General features: G+C 38.4%; 1 protein-coding gene across 8 annotated transcripts in view; it reads left to right on the forward strand.

Moving 5' to 3' along the window:
- AGFG1 (ArfGAP with FG repeats 1) overlaps window positions 1-19174 on the forward strand; it is a 36622-nt gene that overhangs the window by 8978 nt on the left and 8470 nt on the right. For 6 of the 8 annotated variants that reach the window (XM_066556947.1, XM_066556948.1, XM_066556949.1 and 3 more), the window contains exons 2-6: window positions 39-132; window positions 11255-11370; window positions 11906-12068; window positions 13056-13212; window positions 18621-18740. In XM_066556947.1, coding sequence (XP_066413044.1) covers window positions 39-132; window positions 11255-11370; window positions 11906-12068; window positions 13056-13212; window positions 18621-18740 — 650 coding nt within the window. The remainder of the gene's footprint in view (window positions 1-38; window positions 133-11254; window positions 11371-11905; window positions 12069-13055; window positions 13213-18620; window positions 18741-19174) is intronic. The other 2 variants (XM_066556953.1, XM_066556955.1) reach the window with 1 other exon arrangement.

Genomic DNA, 19174 nt, shown 5'->3' on the forward strand with positions numbered 1-19174 from the left:
AAATTTCCCAAGTGCTGAACACCTCTTTCTTCTTTCAGGCGGGGCTTGAATCCACCCCACAGAGTGAAGTCGATTTCAATGACTACGTTCACACAACAGGAAATAGAATTTCTGCAGAAACATGGAAATGAAGTAAGTATTATTTGGAGAATAAAGTGGGTTTGGCACTTTAATACTAAAGTTGAAAACACTACTTAAGGAAAACTTAGGGTTTTATGTTTGGGTTTTTTTTTTGGCAAAAGCTAGACAGAAGTCTTTTGAAGCCAACATTATTTGAAATGAGGCCTCTGAAGAGCTTGTTTCATTGGGTAGCTGATCATCATAATGTTATTGCCCAACCCAGACAATCCAGATTCACATGATCAGTATTTCTGAATTGGGTTTTCTTTTGATTTTGCATAAGGCAATAGGCAGCCACCTTTTTTTTCCCTGTAAGCTCAGAACTCGAACTTGAAACTGACCGCAGCAGTAATTCCTGAAAGAGTGTACTGTGCCAAAAATAAATACAAAAGTACAGCTTGTAGCTGTATTTCTTCACACTTGGTGTCAGAAAGTCTTCTAGTAGTTTTAATACTTAATAAAATAATAATAAAGAATTAATTTATAATTAATAATAAATAATTTAAATACTTAATAAAAGTATATCCATATACTTGTGTATGTGTGTTAAAGTATATCCATATTGAATGTTCTTGGACAGAGGAAGGAAAGGGAGAAATTGTTATCTATTGAGTAGTTTGTGGCAGCTTTGAAGGGGACAAGTTCTAGCATACTGACTTTTTGTTCCTTTTAATAGAAGAAAAAATCTGAGGTAAATGTTGGATTGACTCTGTGGGAATACACGGAGGTGTTGAGCCCTTGATGTGGCTATTGCTGACTTCAGTTTGAGGGTGAAGTTTGTGTTTTAATAACATGCTGTAGCCTTGAGGATTTTAGAGGCAGATTTTGCCTCTGTTCAAACTAGATAAGGTTCTGCTTCACATTGATTGCATCTGTACCCTGTTTAGTAGAACTATTGATTGTAGGCTGGAGTGTGTTTTATTAATGTGCTTTTGTGAACCTTTGTGAGGATAAATCCCATCATTCAGTAAAATGCTGATACTTAACTTTCTTAAAGTTGGTCCATTCATAACTGTCAGGTTGAAGAATGAAAACAGAAGTAGTAATTTCTTTTTCTGCCCTGGTAAACATGTGTTATTTGTTGAAATGACTGTTAGTGGCTGATTCCTTTAGACAGAGCTAGAACAAGGCCTGAACTCTCCCAGACTTTATAAATACTCTTGATGGCTTGATTGGGCTTTTTAAAACTGTAGAGCATTGCATATGTGTGTGTATATGTATAGAGCATATATTAGTCAGTACTACTGACTTTTTGCATAAGGAAATTTAATAAAGAATCACCTGTGGATTCACATAGAATGTGTTGGAGGCTCTTTCCATAAGATTAGATTGTAAGCTTCAGCTTTGCTTTAAGCTTCACAAAGTGTAAAGGAAAACGTGTTTGTAGCTCCCTCCCTGTATTTGTTTTAATTTCATTTCTTACTAAACTTGCTATGTCTAGAGATTGCTATGAGTTTGTTTTCACTGATCTGGAACCTTAAGTGATCCCTTCTCAAATGATTAGTGTGGCTGTCCTTCTCATAGCCATGACTAGTCTGCTAATCATAATGATTTACTTGATACATAGTTTATTATTGACATTAAAAAAATCACAGACCTCTGCAGTGCTACTCTGTTTTGAAACAGAGGTCTTTGCACTTGTAGTACTCTAATTAAAGAATTGTAATGATTTAAATGAGCTGCCTCCTAAATGAAGATGTCCTTCTGAGTTTAGTTTTAGGTTGTTGATAATTGCTTTAATTCTTAAGTAAAGCTGAATAGACACACTGTAAGTGCCAATGGACGTTTTTAGGAGTACTCAAATATTGAACAGAAATGATTATTGTTTTAAACACTGTTAGAAGTTTAAAACCTAGTTAAACATGCTGTAATTTATGTTGCAGTAGTTAAATAGGCATTTTTTCTCTTGTTAGTATTGGACTTTGGAATACTTACCTGCAGATAAGATACTGTATTGGACAGAGGAAATTCATCTGACAAATACCCTCCATTTTTCTGCTTAGCTTACTGTTCAGTGTAGGAGGCTTTTGGAAGAAAGGAAATTGCCTGAAATAAGACTTTTCAAACATGGAATTGTCCAATGTTGCAATATGAACAGTTATAATAATTTTACAATGATACATTTTAAAAGAAGCCCAACTTTTTTTGGCACTCGATCATGCTTAACTTCCATTTTTCTGTAACTTCTAAAATACTTTCATTCCAACTTTCTTGTTCTAGTCTTTCTCCAGCATGGCCCAGGCCTCTGTGATAACCTTTCTTGCTTCCAGATGAGTAGGTCATGGTTGTACAATAGGGATCTTGTTCTGAATATAAAGTAAAATAGCAAGAAAACTTCCATGAGATAAAGTAGTTATGGTGCTGAGTTGTTCTTAAAGGAAGTAATTTTCCATTCTCATTTAAAGGGTATTTATAAGGTCAGTGTATTGTATGAGGTTGAAGTCCTCTAAAACAACCCAACCACCCAAACTAAACAAAGAAAAAACCCCAAAATGCTTCATAATATTTTAAATACCAACTTTTCCCCAGTTGTTGTAAATGACCCTCTTTGTGGCACACATGGGTGAAACATTCAGTTATTGAAAGGCTTCTGCAAAGCAGCTGCTTCAGGGAGAGATAATGCAGAGCAGCTCTTCCTTAGGTGAGGCACCATCTTCTTCCCCATATATGCACATTCTAAGAAATTTCTGGCACAGGTAGCTTGAAAATTATTAAATTATTTTTAATGAGTTTTTACTGCTTCAAACAAAGTTTTAAATCCTTATACTGTATTAGAAGACACCTATATTTTGGTGTTGCTGACTCATCTAGAGGTATAAACAGCTGACCAGTCTCCAGTTATGCTTATGTTGGGATTAGGTCACTGTAGCAAGAATGAAGGCATCTTCCAGCTGACATTCCTGAACTGCCTTCTGAAATCCTTTTGAAGGATAAAGGCAGTTCTGACTCACTGGGTAAGGTTTTTTGTCTCCTTGCTGTCTTCATGAAGAGCAGTGTGAGGTATTTCCACATTTTCTCATTAAAAATAACGAGGAGAGAGTGAAATGGAGATGTGTCTGTTTGAATACTCATCCTCAAATGATGCTGGTGCTGATTTGGCCTCTGATTCAGTTGTGCAGTGGTAGTAGGAAGTGAACTCGCTGTTTGAAGAAAGTGGAGGTGGTGCTAATCTCCTGTTGCCATTAGAGCTGTGAATATTTATTCAGAAACTTTTCTCCTAAGATGAAGAATAGTATTATGAGGCAAACCAGTTACAGAGTTAATTTTTCTCCTACCCTTATGAAAGATGACAGGTATTTTATAACCTTTCCAAATAACCCATTCTAATATGCATGTGGTTGAAGAAAAAGATCTTGATGGTCTTGTATTTAGAAAATCTCTGTTACTCTGGGGCAAAGACCATGTTTACCTGAGCAGAATACATGATGGTATGCTCAGCTGCTTGCAGTTATTTTAATAGTGCTGAATTTTGGTGCCAATTTTCCTGACTCTCAATAGCACCTGTGCAAGTCCCTGTTTCCTGCACTCTTGCAAAACTGGCAGCAGTCTGAGCCTGGTTCAGAGCTGATGTTAGGTCAGACCAGAATGCTTCCCTAGGATCTCCTTTACTGTGGAATGTGGCCTGGACACCCTGGAGATAAAGGAGCAGTCCTAAGCTGGAGCTGATGAGTGCTGACAGCACGAGCTGTGCAGTCAGGTGTCCTTGGAGTACATTGCTGGTTCTGCTAATACGATACAGAGATCCGTGAGCTGATTGTGTGTAGAACAATGTCTCTGTTAGCTGGATTTACTGGCTTCACTCTGCTTATGAAACCACTATAACTTCTGGACCCAAACTGCCTTTGAAATTAGTACTCTGGCAGTATAAAATTCTTTTAACCTACCGAGATTAATGAATAATATTGACATCAGAAGTGCAGGATTACTAAACAAAGCTATAACTTCCTTACATAAAGAAACTGTTTCCAAATCTTTCTTCCTGTAGGGTGTTATATTTTGGAACATAGGTTTGTTGTGTGGTAATGTGCAGTTCTTTGCACTGCCAGCATTATATTTGGTACATAATTGAGGATATTTTATTGGCAGGGATGGGGAGAAGAAGAAATCTAATTTGGAATTTACCAGCCTCCTGAAAGGTATTATCTTGTTAGAGCTTTTTAAACTAGACTGACATATGTAATCTTCCTATGCAGTGGTATGTCTGGGTCTCCAGAAGTGTTGTAGGTCAAGTAGTGTGCTTTTTCCTACATAGAAATGCAGCTCCTATCAACACAAGGATGTGTCCTGTGAGAGCTTTTCCTTGCCTTGCTGCCTTCATCACATACAGGAGCAGGAGCCTTAATGAACAAGAACTTAACTTTGCTGGCCTGACAGAATTTTTATTCTTCCTGACTAGCCCAGCTGTGCTAAGAGGAGTTTCTGAAGTGTGGTGGCTCAATGTGTTGTGTAAGCAGAAGGCCTTTGTCTCTCCTGTATCCGCCTTTCCCCACACACTGGAGATCTCTATCAGTGAAATAGTTATAACATGGCAAAGCTTTGTTTCGTACTTGAAATACAAAGCACTGGACTAGAAATAACTGAAGTCTCAGATTCTCAGTGTTTCTGCAAAATTTAGTGGATAGTGCTGATTCTTTTCTTAAGTAGCAGTTTTTTAGTAGGCCTGTTCTTTCCTACTTGCCCAACTCTAAAAGCACACAGGAAAAATCCCCAAAACATGTGAACAAATATGAAGCAACACAAAAGCTAAACTTTTGTGGAAAACAGGTACATGTATTTCCTTTTAGTCTTTGAGCCCTTCTTGGAACTCCTGAAAACATGAAATGTTACTGGAGGCTGGGTTTTAAACCAGAAACCTTTCTGATTAACTCTGTGGTGTGCCAGATGTGCCCTGAATGGGTTGTGTTCTTTATTGCTTTCTGTCAAAGCTGAAAACAAAGGTAATTTCTCAAAGTATAGGACTGCAAATGTAAATAACGTATGGAAAACCTGATGTATGGTAAATATAATTACCATGGGAAAAACAGTTCTCCCTCAGATGGAATAGCTGTGGAGTGCATATTCAGGGAAACCAATGCAATGAAGAGAAATATAGGTAAAGGCTTTATTATAACATGCAATATGCACTTGGCCCAATTTCTCCTTTCAATGTTATATTTAAGTTACAGAAACTCACAGTTTCTGCCTTGCTACCTCCTGGGTTTTTATCTAGGTCAGGGTGAGTAGGTTGATGCTGGTTGTGATTCTCTTTCCCTCTTTACTTTATGCTGTACTTGCTGATCTAATTCTGAACGTCCCAGTATCTGGTTGCCAAGTGTCTGATGACATCCCTTGCAGGACTGGAGCTTGTTGGCAGAGGACAGGTACTATTCTTCCAAAGCAGTTGTAAAGGGATTCTCACGAACTCTTAAATTCCATGAAGACAACTGCTGAATCTTGGTATCTACTTATTGTTATCTGACAAGGTAAAACTTTGCTTTGTCTTGATTTTTGCAGCCCCCAGAGTGTAGTAGGGGCAAAACTTCAAAGTATTGCTTCTGTCAAGCCTTCAACAAAAGTAGACTTTCAAATGCTGCATACGCTTAGTCATTCTGACTTCAATGCTCTCCTTTTTTTTTCCCCTGCTCTGTTGGTGAACCAGTGGGACATGGACTAATTATACTTTTCAGGGACAGTGGACAATGATTATGGATTGTTGGATCAGTTCCACTGTTTCTAGGGGCTTCCACATAACTTCAATGTTTACTCTTGGCTTCAGCTTGTCAGGCTCTTCTCTAAGCAGAGCATTTTATTTGATAGAGCTGTGGTTATCAAAAGGAGGAGTATAGCAAAGCTTTCAGCAAATAAACAGAGCTTTTGAGCACAGGCTTATTGGTGTGCTGTTGCAGAAAGAACAATATTAATATTAAATGGCTGAACCAGAGTATTCCCAAGGAGATGGTGCAATGTAGAAGGATTTCAGAAAGTCATAGAATTTTTAGGCCCACTACCTTAATAGTAGTGTTGTGTAATTGTGTGGTGAGTTGGGATGATGGTTCATATATTATCTGTAAAAGCAAAGGAATGAGTAATTTTGTTAAAATGGGACTGAAGATGTGTCATACAACTTCAGCAGTAGCATTTTCTGAATGAGCTCTGCAAGTGTGACATATATAGAGCTGTTAGAGGGGTGGTTTGAAATACATGCTCCTTGGGATATCAAATTCAAATTTCTCAAACATATGTTTTCAAAATTACTTAAAATTGAGAAGAATTACATCCTTGGTTTTTTTTTTCAGATAGTGAATTTGTATTAAATAAGAAGAAAACTGTATTTAGTAGTGCTGGCTTAAGGCCTGGGTTTGTGCAGGTTTACCTTTGCTTTAATGTCGTTTTGCAGTTTCTCCCTGCTCCCATGTCCTGCAAGTAATGCCCTGCAAGAGTCAGCACATGCTGTGGATAGCTGTGCTGAGTAACTGTGCTGAGTAACTGTGCTGTTCGGGTGTCCTGCCTGGGCAGCTCTTGGGCCAGACAGAACATAGCACTGAAGCTTATGATGAGGTGTTGGCAACTAAAGTTGCCAGTCTCATCTTTCTATAGTTGTTTTTTTATAGCTATTTTTTTTTTATTGTTGTAATGAATCTTATGGAATATTAATCCCAATATTTCCGCGTGGGACGTGCCTGGCCTCGTCTGACCCTCGCTGCTGGGCCAAAAGTGGCAGCTGTGGTGTTTCACCTCAGAGATACCTTTGGCTGGCTGGGTGCTACAGCTGGGCACTCAGAACAAATCCAGGCATGGTAGAAACTCAGTTTACCTCTGGTGGAAAAGGTTCAGGCGACGGTGAAGAGAAACAGGAGAGGATTCCATCGTAGAGTTTTAATCCAGAGTTTTATTCCAGGATGACTGACCTCTGAATGTGGTAACAGCTCCCAACAGAATCCAGACCGCATGGTCTCGTCTCCCTTTAAGCCCTGGGGACAGGGGGAGGGGAAGGGACAGGTGAGGCTCAAGGGATAAAGACACTTGGACAGGCCAATGAGCCCGGACCTGAGGGGCATCTTTTGCACTTCTGCCAACCACATGACACCCTTGCTGGAATGTTAAGATTGATGGACAGCTCTTAGCAGGAGGGCAAAGGGGAAAGGAGAGGTTGGCACACCTGAGGGGTTGGGATAGGTGAAACAGGAAATGGCATCACACTGCAAAAGAATCTTTTGGTATCTATCCAATTCAGATGGTGAATTAGTAGGGAGTAATCTGGCTACCAAAGGTATAAATGCTGAGTAATCTTCCCCCATCATAAACAGAAAGTTGTATGGCATAAGTTTTCCTGATATTTATCACAAGAGTAACTTTTGAATAGCTTTGAAGCAAAAAATGTTATGACCTGATCAATAAAAATAAAGAAAAAAAAATTCTCACAGCAAACTCCTTTCTTTGCACAAGATTGAGGACTGTTGGTGACTTACCTTAAAATGACTATGGACAGATAGCCACTTCAAGAAAACACAATTACATGATGTGACTTCTGTCTCTGACAGCACTGTTTTTTAAATTTTATTTTTCAATTTCAATTTCATTTGCAATCCTGTGGTATTGCACAGCTCTCTGCCATTTGTGGTTTTTTAGATGGCTGAAAATTGTTTTGTGGTTCACTTGAAGCATAATCAATGCAGTGTTGTGGATCCCTGTCAAGTCAGATGATGGTAGCAGAAGTATAGCTGGACAGAGCACACAGGTCACCAGCAAACAAGTGAAGACAACGAGCCTTTATTGGGCTCTGAATGGCTGCTTGGAATGGCTGCTGATGTTCAAAGCATTGTGTGCTGCTTCAGACAGAAATACGTGCCTTTCCATGGTTTCTGGTGTGGTTCTAAAACTTCATAAGGTACGGCTTTCCAAAGGACTTAAGTCAGAATTGTGTAGGTTGGAAAAAACCTTTAAGATCATCAAGCCCAACTGTAGTAGGAAGACAAAACAGCCTTTTTTTGGCATAAGCATGGTCTGAAATGCCCTTAGGAGGATGTGATTTACCCTTTGTATTCCAGTCATGTTGTACAGCCACTTACAATCTTATGGTTTCTTGCCATCATTCCCACTAATCCAAACTGCTCTTATCTATTGTGGGTGGCCGATTTTGGTTTAAGACTGGTCCATTTTAAGAACATTTAAGAAATGGTACTTCCTCTGATAACTCTTTAGGTTAAGAAACCTAGGTGGAATTTAATTTGCATTTGGTGTGGTAAATGTTTTACCCTGCGTTGGTGCAGCTCCTGCAGTCAGACTCTGGTACAACGAGTGTGTCTTGCTGAAGTGTGTGTGACTAAGTAGGTTCTTTGGCTTAGTGGTTGTCCATTAATAAAACTGGTAGTAGAATTGGTTGCCCATTAGTAAAACTGTTGTCTGTGCTACCAGCAACAGAAGAACACAGAGTGCCTGGCAGTTTGTTTAAATTAATTATAGTAGTGACTTAAGGCATATTTCACTTGTTACTTCCTTTTGTGGTTAGGTATTTAGAAGGAATTAGTTGCTCCAGGAAACACTTTTGGAAGCCTGAAAGGTTTTCTGCAGAAATTGCAGTGCAATGGCAAGAGCTGATGCCTTTAAGAAGCTTGCATCATTTTAAACGAACAGGTGTTTGTTCAGCACAGTCCTCCTCCGTTCCATTTTGCATATTCATAGAACTGGATCTACTATGGCTCTGTAGCTGCTAATGATCTGAAGTCACACAGCCCCTTGTTTTCTGAGTCCTCACAGAAATTGCCGGTTGTGGTCATGATGGGCTGAGACATTGACACGGAGCTGTGGTGGTTTTAGTTTGTTTGTTTGAGGGTTTTTTGTTTGGTTTTCTTCCCCCCCTACTCCGAATGCTTAGGTACTTCAGGGGAAGATGAAGCAGAAAACTGGGAGGGAGAAACATGAAAAACTGGGTTGTGGTTTGTTGCTGTGAGTTGATCTCTAGGTCTCAATGGTAGCAGTGACATGGTAATTGTGATGAGTTTCTTTGGTCTGACTTGTTTTGGATGGCAGGAGAAGGAGAATGGATGGTCTGGTATGGCTGGGGAAGAGGCCCTCCTCTGTCATTTGCCAGCACATCTCAGGCTGGATGCAAACTGATTATCATGGTAGAGCCCCAAGTGTTACAGTGCTGTGTGCAGAATCAAGTGGGGGCTGTTGTAATGTTTGTCTTTCTGTTTGTCTGAAATTAAGTCCAATTTTTCTTCAGTGTTTCCTGATGTTCTTTCCAATATTGAAGTTGGGGTTGGGGAGGGACTGTGTAGATTTGAGCACCACCAACTCCTGCTGCTAGAGATTCTGTAAATAGCCACAAGCAGGACTTCTCTTCCTCCTAGCAATCATATGACTGCTGCTTGTATAGTTATACTCACAAATCTAAGTATGGAAATACTACTGCTGGCTCACTTCAGGCTATTCACTGCAAGTTTAAAGCTACACACATAAATATTCTGACTTTATATATTTTGTCACCAAAAAGTAGTGAAAGATTGATACTGTTAAAACAGTGATTCTTGATTTTAGCTTTTGCTTTAGAACACACTTGCTACTTTTTTGACTAAGTTTGTCTTCTAATTTCGTATGAAGATGTATTAAACAAATAATTAAGCTTCATTTTATCTATTACTATACTGTAAATGACTGTTTAATTTTGAGAACTCAAATCAGTGCATTGAACTTGATCCTGTTGTGGAGTACAATTGCAGAATGAATGCAAAGTTGCTGAGTTTGAGGTGGTAACTACTGATCTTAGCTCTAAATTAGCTCTATAAATACTCATTTAAAAATATCTTTTGATCATTAGATCTGTTTCCTGTTGTTGTTTGTCTCTATCCAGTAGATGATGATAATGTTGGTAATAAGGACTGTTAGGTGTTGAATATGTAATTGGACTATTTAGAGCTGAAACATCAAATATGAAATACATAGTTAGGATGTCTGCCTAATCTCTCTAATGCTGAGCAATCTTGGAAATGACCTATAAGATTTATCATGTTTGCCAAGTAGTTTGGGGAAGATGCTGAAGTGGGAGTATCACAGCTTCTACCTCGATTTGCCAACTTTCAGAGCAATCAGTTTTGCAGCTCTTGGTTGTTAGAGCCTGAAGGTCACTGGGGACAATGTTGAAAACCTGACACTTGCAGGGATAGAGGGCATGTTTGTAGTAGGCAGGTAGGAGGCATGGTCAGGGCTATTTCAGAAAGGGTGTGGGAAGAAAAGGTATGCATCATAAAAACAAAGTCTTTTTGACTCTGCTTCTCTGGAAGAAACCTGTTCTAAAAGGGCACTGTGATTTTTGAGGGCAGCTAATGTTTGGTGTTATTGTTTGGGTGCATATTCAGGTTACTTGCAGAATAGTCTGAAGGTCTTAAAACATTTCAAGTTAAAACTCCTACATCTTCTTTAGTTTTGAGAACACCTTTCCTCTTGTTTTGCTCAGGAATTAAAGCTTGAACATACTGAGAATTTTGCAAGTGGTTAAACTTTTGCTCACTCACAACTACAGTTAGAAAACGAAATTGGACCAAGAGTATTTTTACCCCTTATCTCATACCATCACTCAAATGTGTATGGTATTGTAGAAACTGCATCATGGTAACAAAGGCTGTTGAAAAAACAGTTCTTGTACTCAAATAGTAATTAAAAGTATAAATACTGAACCTTGGATTCTTTAAAATCTACCATTTGAGGCTTAAGGCATATGGAATCTGTTGAAACAGTTTAAGCCCTGAAGTATGATAAGGGAATGTGTAGAATTAGGTGAAGGAGAAGAATCTTAAAGATTGCAAGTAGAAATCAGGTGCTTTGCATTTCATGAGCACATTCTACAAATACTTTGTAAAAGGAGTGTTGAATGGTGAAACTGGATGCTGGGATCTGCTTGCCCTGCTGTGACTGCCCAGGCAACTTTAGGTATTTAGACCAGTACATGATTGGTCTAAATACATCTCAGTTGTTACTGCTGTAACAACTGACAGCACCAGTCAGTTGTTACAGCAGCTCAGTCTGGAATATAAATTATGCAGCCACACACTTTAATGGTTTAATGTACTAACAATAGTAAACTTATTTAAGTTTTGAATTAAGGGATTTTCTCTGATTAATCTGTGTTGTTGTGGTTTTTTTTTTTTAAATTAAGGTGTGCAAACAGATTTGGCTCGGCCTATTTGATGATAGATCATCAGCAATTCCAGACTTCAGGGATCCACAGAAAGTAAAGGAATTTCTACAGGAAAAATATGAAAAGAAAAGATGGTAAGATACCTTTACTATTATAAAGATTGCCCCTATGATGAGAAGTGAGGATGGACTGTTTGCTCTCATTTTAAATGTTATTTCCTTCTTTGAATCTGCTCTTCACACTAGATTACACACTCTGTAAAGTGAAATGATTTCTGAACTTTATGTAGAGCTCCTATAGGAAGCAGAGAAGACAAACTAAACCAGTTTCTCAGTGTTCATATTGATGGAACAGAAATGGCTTAAGAGAATGTCAACAACAGTGTAAAGGAACAGTTTTGCAAACTGTTATTTCCCATCCGATTTATTTGTATGGGAAAGACATGTTTTGTATTGAATAAGTGCTAAAAATATTGATGACTTTACCTTCTAGTCCATTAAAAAAAAACAACTCTGTCATATTTAAAGAATAGGTACTTTGCAAACTACTGATACAGTCTATTGCAGGATCAGGGTTTCAGTAGCAAAGCTGACATCTGCCAGTTCTCAACTTCAGACTCAAGAACTTCCATGTGAAACTTGTAAAAACCATTGCTCTTCTTGCATGTAGGTATGTTCCTCCCGAGCAAGCAAAGGTGGTGGCATCAGTCCATGCATCCATCTCGGGCTCCTCTGCCAGTAGTACAAGCAGCACACCTGAGGTGAAGCCACTCAAATCTCTCTTGGGAGAAGCTGCACCCGCACTGCACTTAAACAAGGGCACACCTAGCCAAGTGAGTAATGATCGCTGAGGGGCACAGGACTGTTTGCAGTCCTTGTAACTCTTTCAGTGGCACAAAAACCCTTGCAGTAACAGCTGCTGTGATCTGTAGGAACTGATATGATCACTGTATGGTGTATATTTTTCTGAAGTATATACATGTTAGCAGATCAGGTACTAAATGAAGTTTGTTTCTATTGACCAAATTGATTTTTAATGGTTATTTTCAGTAAATAGAGTTCTCCGTTGTGATAGGATTAATTAATTGTCTTTTGCGTAAATACCTCTAAAGTTTAGACCTAATGTGTTATATTTTAATTTTTGCATTTTCTCTCTGAAAACAAGAAAACGACTGCTGTTGTTAACTGTGAGATTAGTAGTGACTATGTGGATGAAAGCATGTCATATTTATTATGACTTCCTGTGCATTCTGAAACTGTCTTATGCTGTAATGTAAAGTCAAACAACACTGTGTACTTAGATTTTTGGAGGGAAGACAGTTTGTTTGAAAACTGCCATCAAGATACAGGCAGCTCTTAAATGGACCTCTTTTAACTCAAACAGTAGAAAGTTGCAACTTCAAGCCTTGCTATTAAGTTCTTCAATTTTTCTCTCTTATACTGAATTCTAATGATTTTTTCAGAATGTAGTGAATAAATATTTTCTGTCTTGCAAAATTAAGTTTTAGTGCTTGTATTTGTACAGTATTTACAGTTTCAAATGCAAACTCTGAAGTTGCTAATAATATCTTGCTACTTTAGTCTTCTGGATGCTATTAAACCATGTAAATCTGCAAGAGTTCCTTTAAGAGCCAGAGTAATAGCATATAGTCTTCCTCATACTGTGGGAGGAGGGTGCATACTACATACAGCATCTTAAACTTCAGGAATAAATTTCTTGTTAAAGAAACTAAGCTTAGTCTAGCCTTCTAATATTTTGTAAATGTCAGTTTGGTAAAATACCACCTTTTTGTACTAGCTAATTGAAATCTTGTTTGTAGTCTCCTGTTGTAGTTCGATCTCAAGGACAGCAGCAACAAGAAAAGAAACAATTTGACCTCCTCAGTGACCTTGGCTCAGATATCTTTGCTGCTGCCCCTCCTCAATCAACTGCTACAGCGAATTTTGCTAATTTTGCACACTTCAACAGTCATACAGGTAGGTATTTGGACCACTGTACCCTTTTTAATTGTATAAAATGTAGTTTTAATTTTGATGGCTTTTGACTAAACTTCATGAGATGTATGTAATCTCTGTGCCTTAGGAATGTTGTATTGTTGAAAGTTTCTTTCAGGTCTTTATAAAGAAAGGTTGAAGACATAAAGATTGACAATTCTGCTTTGGGAATTGGGGGTTGCTATAGCTATTCTCTAGGATATGTATGATTACACTGTTTCTTGCCTACTACTAAACTTTAGGTTCTTTGGGGGAGAGAGTGAGAGGATGAGTAATAAATTGTTGAGAGAAGCTGATATTAGACCTTCAATTTTCTTTCTGAAAATTATTAGGAAGACCATTCATGAAAAGCAAGCAGATACAGAGACTTTAAAGGAGTTAAAATGTATTGATAATAACTGCCAATTTGTCAAAGGAAAAACCAAGGCTTGCCCAGTTTAAAGAGTGATCTCATCTTTTGTGTTTCTGTTTGAAAGCTGAGTACTGCCCATGTGAGCAGTATTCTGTAGTTTCAGGAAGGATAAACAAGCCTTGAGCATATGTATTGACTGAGGAAAGAGGATAGGGCTTGAATTCTTAGAGGATGACTTCAGTAAAATATATTGAACCCTCAGGGGTTTCTTTTCCCAGCCAAAGACCAAGAGCCATAGAAGTGTATCCTAAAGACAAAGTCAATTCTGTGGTCACTGAAGTTTCTTGTTGCTAGCTTGCCTTGTAGTTGTGGGAAAGTACCTTTGCCTGCCTGGTCTGAATGGGCTTTTCATCTGGTTGTTCTGAGTGAAACTGTGATGCTGCTAAGCTACTCAGAATAAGAGAGATTTCTTGCAAATCAGTCCTGAAACTGTTAACAGCCAAGATAAACTATCATAGGCTGGACTTAAGGTTCACACCTGAGGAGCTGAGCAAAATACCAAGATTTATCCAAATTAATGTAAAATAAATGTCTGAATTCAGTAACACTGCAGCAGCAATTGTTATTCTGTGTGTTCTGTAAAATCCTAAAAATTAGATTTCATGTTAATCGTAATTTCAGGGGTGTTTTTAACTGGGAGAACTTCTGCTGGCCAGTGCTGCATAGTGTTACTGAAAAGGCTGCAGATGGTTATTTTTTTCTAATAATTTCTTTCCAAACTTGTTGCTGAATGATTCTTTATTTATATACCCTTTATTATTCTTTGTGCTTTTTAGGAGATGAAAATTCCATTAAAGCAGTATTTCAATACTGTGTTCCAAATCTAGGTAAAATTCCATTGCGTCTCTGCTGGGTAATTTTTAGAAGGATAGAGAGCTATAGGAACACTCCAGAATAAATAAAATCTGAGGAGAGAGTCTGTTAATTTCTGGTCACAAACTAACCATTGTGGTCATTCCCATGACTTCTTACCATAAGTTTTAGAGCCCCAAGCAGTATCAGGGCTAGTAAATAAGTTTCTAAAAGGCAGAAACCTGATTCTGAGTGTGTGATAGCTGAACATGCATTGCAGACTTGCTACCTGAGGGTGTTTTCTGACTTGCTGTAGTACAATGCTTGTAAGGCATATCTTGTGTGCAGTAAGTACAGGCTAGTGTTAGTGAAATGAATAACAAAATGTTACAGACTCTTCCTTTTGGAACACAAGGAGGGTTGATCAGTCTGCCAGCTTTGGCAAAAATGAGTTTGAAATGCTCATTAAGGAGCTGTATAAACATGTAATTTTTGTTAGCAATTACACACTGCTAAGGAGGATGGGAGAATTTGCACTTAGCCCAGCACTACTTTCTTGAAGTTTACGGTCTGGTCTTCTTGTTTTAGGGCTTGGTTTTAGCTGTGTGTATAAAGGATGGAGTTTTTTCCCTTCCTGTACACAATACCAACTAAATCACTGAAGAGACCAGCAAACTTAAGATCCCTCAGTATAAGTTACTGAGTGTGGCAGCTGATAAGAAAATATTAACAAACTTGTGCTGTAATCTGTGAAGTGTAGGTGTAAATCTTGAAAATTATGCAGGAACTACAATTTGTGATATGTTTCTACTTTCCAAGTTCTTTAATGTATTAAGCTGGTTCAGGATGTTGTTGCTTATTGAAGGGGAAACATACTGACCTTATGTTTGCTATTGGTATTTAATTTACAAAGTTCTGTAATTTCTGCAAAATCGAGATTTTGATTTGTCTGTGGTTTATAGATTGGTAATCACAACAAGGATCAAAAATTTTGGCATGTAAATTTCTTAAAAACTAATGGAATAGATGACCTGCACAAAAGATTTTATAAAGGTGTAGTGACACAACACAACTCTATTACAGATAACATGGAAGAAGAGGCATTATCTAGAAAAACAAAATAGTATAAGAGTTATTTTGTAGAGCTGTTTTTTTTACTTTAGGTATATGTAGATTTTATTTTAGCTTTTTTTTCTGTTTTGCAGTGTTTCATGCCTTTATTACATAGGAGGTAGTACTAAGCTCACAGAGGAAACTGCAGAGATTGTAGGAGCAGCTGGCATTGCCATGACTGGTGTTGTCATCCCTGGCTGTAGCCAACTGGCTTTTGTACTGCCTTGTTGGTCTGCAGTGTCAAGAGCAGCTGTAAATCCATTGCAATCTGCAACCCTCTGCAGTTCCTGAGCTTACTTAGGATTGTTCTTGGGTTTTTGTGTGGAGAACTGGATTTTGGAATTGGCAATTTATGTATTGTTCAGGTGCAGGAGAGTACAAGTCTTTCCTGGTCTTTACTTTTGTGTCACATTCACAAAGGTTGACATTTTACTGCATAAAATAAAACAAGATTAATATCAGAATACTCTGCTGAAGAGGCTTTACAGCAGTACTATTTGAACATGGGCTCACTTGAAGGTCATCCTTTCTGTGTCAGCTGATACAGTAAAATGAAGTGTTTTGTAATGTAATGCTCTCCAGTTTTTAATTTGGGCCCAAAAGATATTTCATTTAAGATTCTTGACATAGTTTTCTGTTTGTGTGAGTGGTTAAAATGAGTTATCTTGCCCTTATTCTAGAAGTGACATTTACATATTTAATCCTCTTTGGTCAACTAAACATCAGTCTCTTGTCTCCCCAATTGATGCATTAGGATGAAAGTATCACTTTCATTTTTAAAGTAAATTCTTAATCTATTCCTATTAAAAAACTACTGGTTTAAACACCAAAACCTGCTCAAACTTAGGGATTTGGAGTCTGTAAAATGCTGTTTGAATCAATACAGAGGATATCATAGAAGTAATTTTTTGTCTGTTTGTGCCAACTTTTTGCGCACTTCAATAACTTTCCCATGATCTTGCTTTCACTTTGATATTTTTTTTCTCCTTGCTGACTCTTATGCTGTGGTGGGTTCCAGGTGCCCAGGGGGCTGTGTGTTCACTCTCCCATCAGCAGGGTTGGGGAAGACACCAAAAAGCTGCTGAGTCAAGAGAAAGTAACTGGGCAAACCAGACTTGATTTATTTATTGACAGTAATAGAGTAGGATAGTAAAAGAATAAAATGAAACCCACCTTCATCCCTTCTTGTGAGGCGTAATTTCACTCCTGACCATTTTAGCTCCTCCCCATGAGGGGGCTGAGGAATGGGCATTGCAGTTAAATCATAAGATTTTGTCTCTGTTGCTACTTCTTCCTCATGCTGTTCCCCTGCTCCAGTGTGGGTCCTTTCCATGGGGTGCTGTCCTTCAGGCAGGGTCACAGCTCCTGCCAGAAAACTGCTCCAGCAGCAGCTTTCCATGAGCTCCAGCCTCCTCATGCCCTCCCTACCTGCTCTGGCATGGCTCCTCCAGGGCTGCAGTGTGAGTGTATTACACCATGGTCCTTCGTGGGCTGCAGTGGGGGACAGCCTTCCTTACCATGGTCTTCTCCATGGGCCTGGAGCATGTCCTTCCCTCCCTCTTAGCTGACCTTGGTAACTGCAGTGATTTCTCTTGCATTTTCTTCACTCCTCTCTGCCACAGCTGCTGCACACTGGTTTATAACCTTTTTAAACACAGTGCCCCAGCCAGCACTGCTGGTATCCTTAGCTTTGGGCAGTGGTGGGGCAGTCTTGGAGCTGCAGCAGCTGTGCAGCAATGGGGGCAGTTTCTGTTCACTCCTCACAGGGACCACCCTGGCTGCTCCCTGCTGCCAAAACCATGCTCTGTAACCTAATGCTTATGCACATGATTTGTTAAATGTGGTATTGAGTCCAGCCAAACCTCACCCTCTCCCAGGGTACTCTGGGAAGGAAAGTGCAGGCACTTTCCTGCTAATTTATATTAGCAGCATTGTGGAGTACAGTAGTTTGTATTAAAATGTCCTTTTAGTTTCTAAGTTTGTAGTACAGATATTTTTTAATAGAAATTAATTTAAATAATACAGCTTTTAATTAGCACTATCAGATTATTAAGTTATAGCACTTCAGCAATCAGCATAATTTATTCTCTTTGTATATACTTAATCTGCAAAATCTCTCCAGAATAAACAAATTCTAACCTAAAAATATAATGTATTGCCATCTGTTATTCCAGAAGGTGTTGTGTGAGCTTTCTTTAGATAGTAATTCAAGTTATCTTTATAAAAAGATTTGGTTTGCATTTGATTAAAAACATTTTTTCCTGTCTTGCTTATAATAGAGGTTAAGGGCTTCTGTGGAACTTACCAGCTAGGTGTGCAATTCCTGTTGAGTCTATAGATGCTTGCATGTCCAGCTGGTCAAAATTAGATTAGTATTAACTTTTATTTCCCTAGAGTATGGAACAAAAGGAAGGCAAAAACTGAAATTTTATTTGAAATTTCCTTGGATTTAATTCTGTGGATACACTATGAATGCTATCTTCTTGCCACCAGCATTGATTTTCTATTTCTGTACTCTGATTTAGTTTTTTTAAAGGCTGAATTTTTCAGTTAAATGAATGTATAAACCTAGCCCAAACTATTCAAGCTGTGCCAACCAAAATTCACCTGAGGAAGAAGCACTTGGTGTATGAGGAATTTGAATTGCCAATATGTTACAAGAATATCTTCTGATTTTTATGCACAAAGAAATGTTCAATTAGCCCACAAGTTCTAGTTTTGGAAACTAGGTATTCTGTACTTTATGGCTGCTTTTTCCTGAGCAGCCAGCACTGCAAGCACTGAGGGTTAAGCTGGAGTGGATTCCATTGGGTCATGCAGTTGTGAGCAGCAGCTTGTGTGGGAAGGACAGAAGTAGCATTAACTGATATAGCTCTGTGAAGGTGATTTGTGAGAGCTTGTTCAAAGACAACTTTCAATTGTAGAATAATGTGTAATTTTCTTCATGTCAAAAGCAGCACATGGTAGGACATAACCCTTGAAGGCTGTCATGACCATGAATTCAGTTAAAACATCTGTTTTTGTGTTTATTTCCCATATCCATTAACATGTTTTGTTCCTTTGCGATTTACAGCGCAGAACTCTGCCAATGCAGGTTTTGCAAACTTTGATGCATTTGGACAGTCTAGTGGCTCGAGTAATTTTGGAGGTTTCCCCACAGCAAGTCAGTCTCCTTTTCAGCCCCAAAATACAGGTAGAAGTCCTAGCACTTTTGATTAATCCTTAATTGAAATAATCCTTACCTTTATGTTGAAAGGTACCGAAGTTGAGTTTTTCTTGCATCTGCCTGCTTTAATGTGATCAAGCCATCTGAAGCTCTGGGGAAACTCAAAATGAATTCCTTGTGTTTGGTGTTGATTTTTTTTTTTCCCCTAATGCTACTCAGAAGTCTGATTTATGGCACTGTGTTTGTTAGCTCTACACTTGAAATAACTATGAAAAGAATAAACTCTACTGCTTTTAATAAGTATTGAATTGACTCTGTCTTCTAAGAGAATCACTTCAGTAGATCCAAAAGGATGTCACAGTACCAAACAAGTGTGTGTCTATGCATATATATATAGCATATGCACACACTTCAATATGTTTGACTTCATGTGTAGAGCCTATTGCTAAGATTTATTTTGC

This window comes from Molothrus aeneus, chromosome 10, assembly GCF_037042795.1.
Source record: "Molothrus aeneus isolate 106 chromosome 10, BPBGC_Maene_1.0, whole genome shotgun sequence".
Taxonomy (NCBI): Eukaryota; Metazoa; Chordata; class Aves; order Passeriformes; family Icteridae; genus Molothrus; species Molothrus aeneus.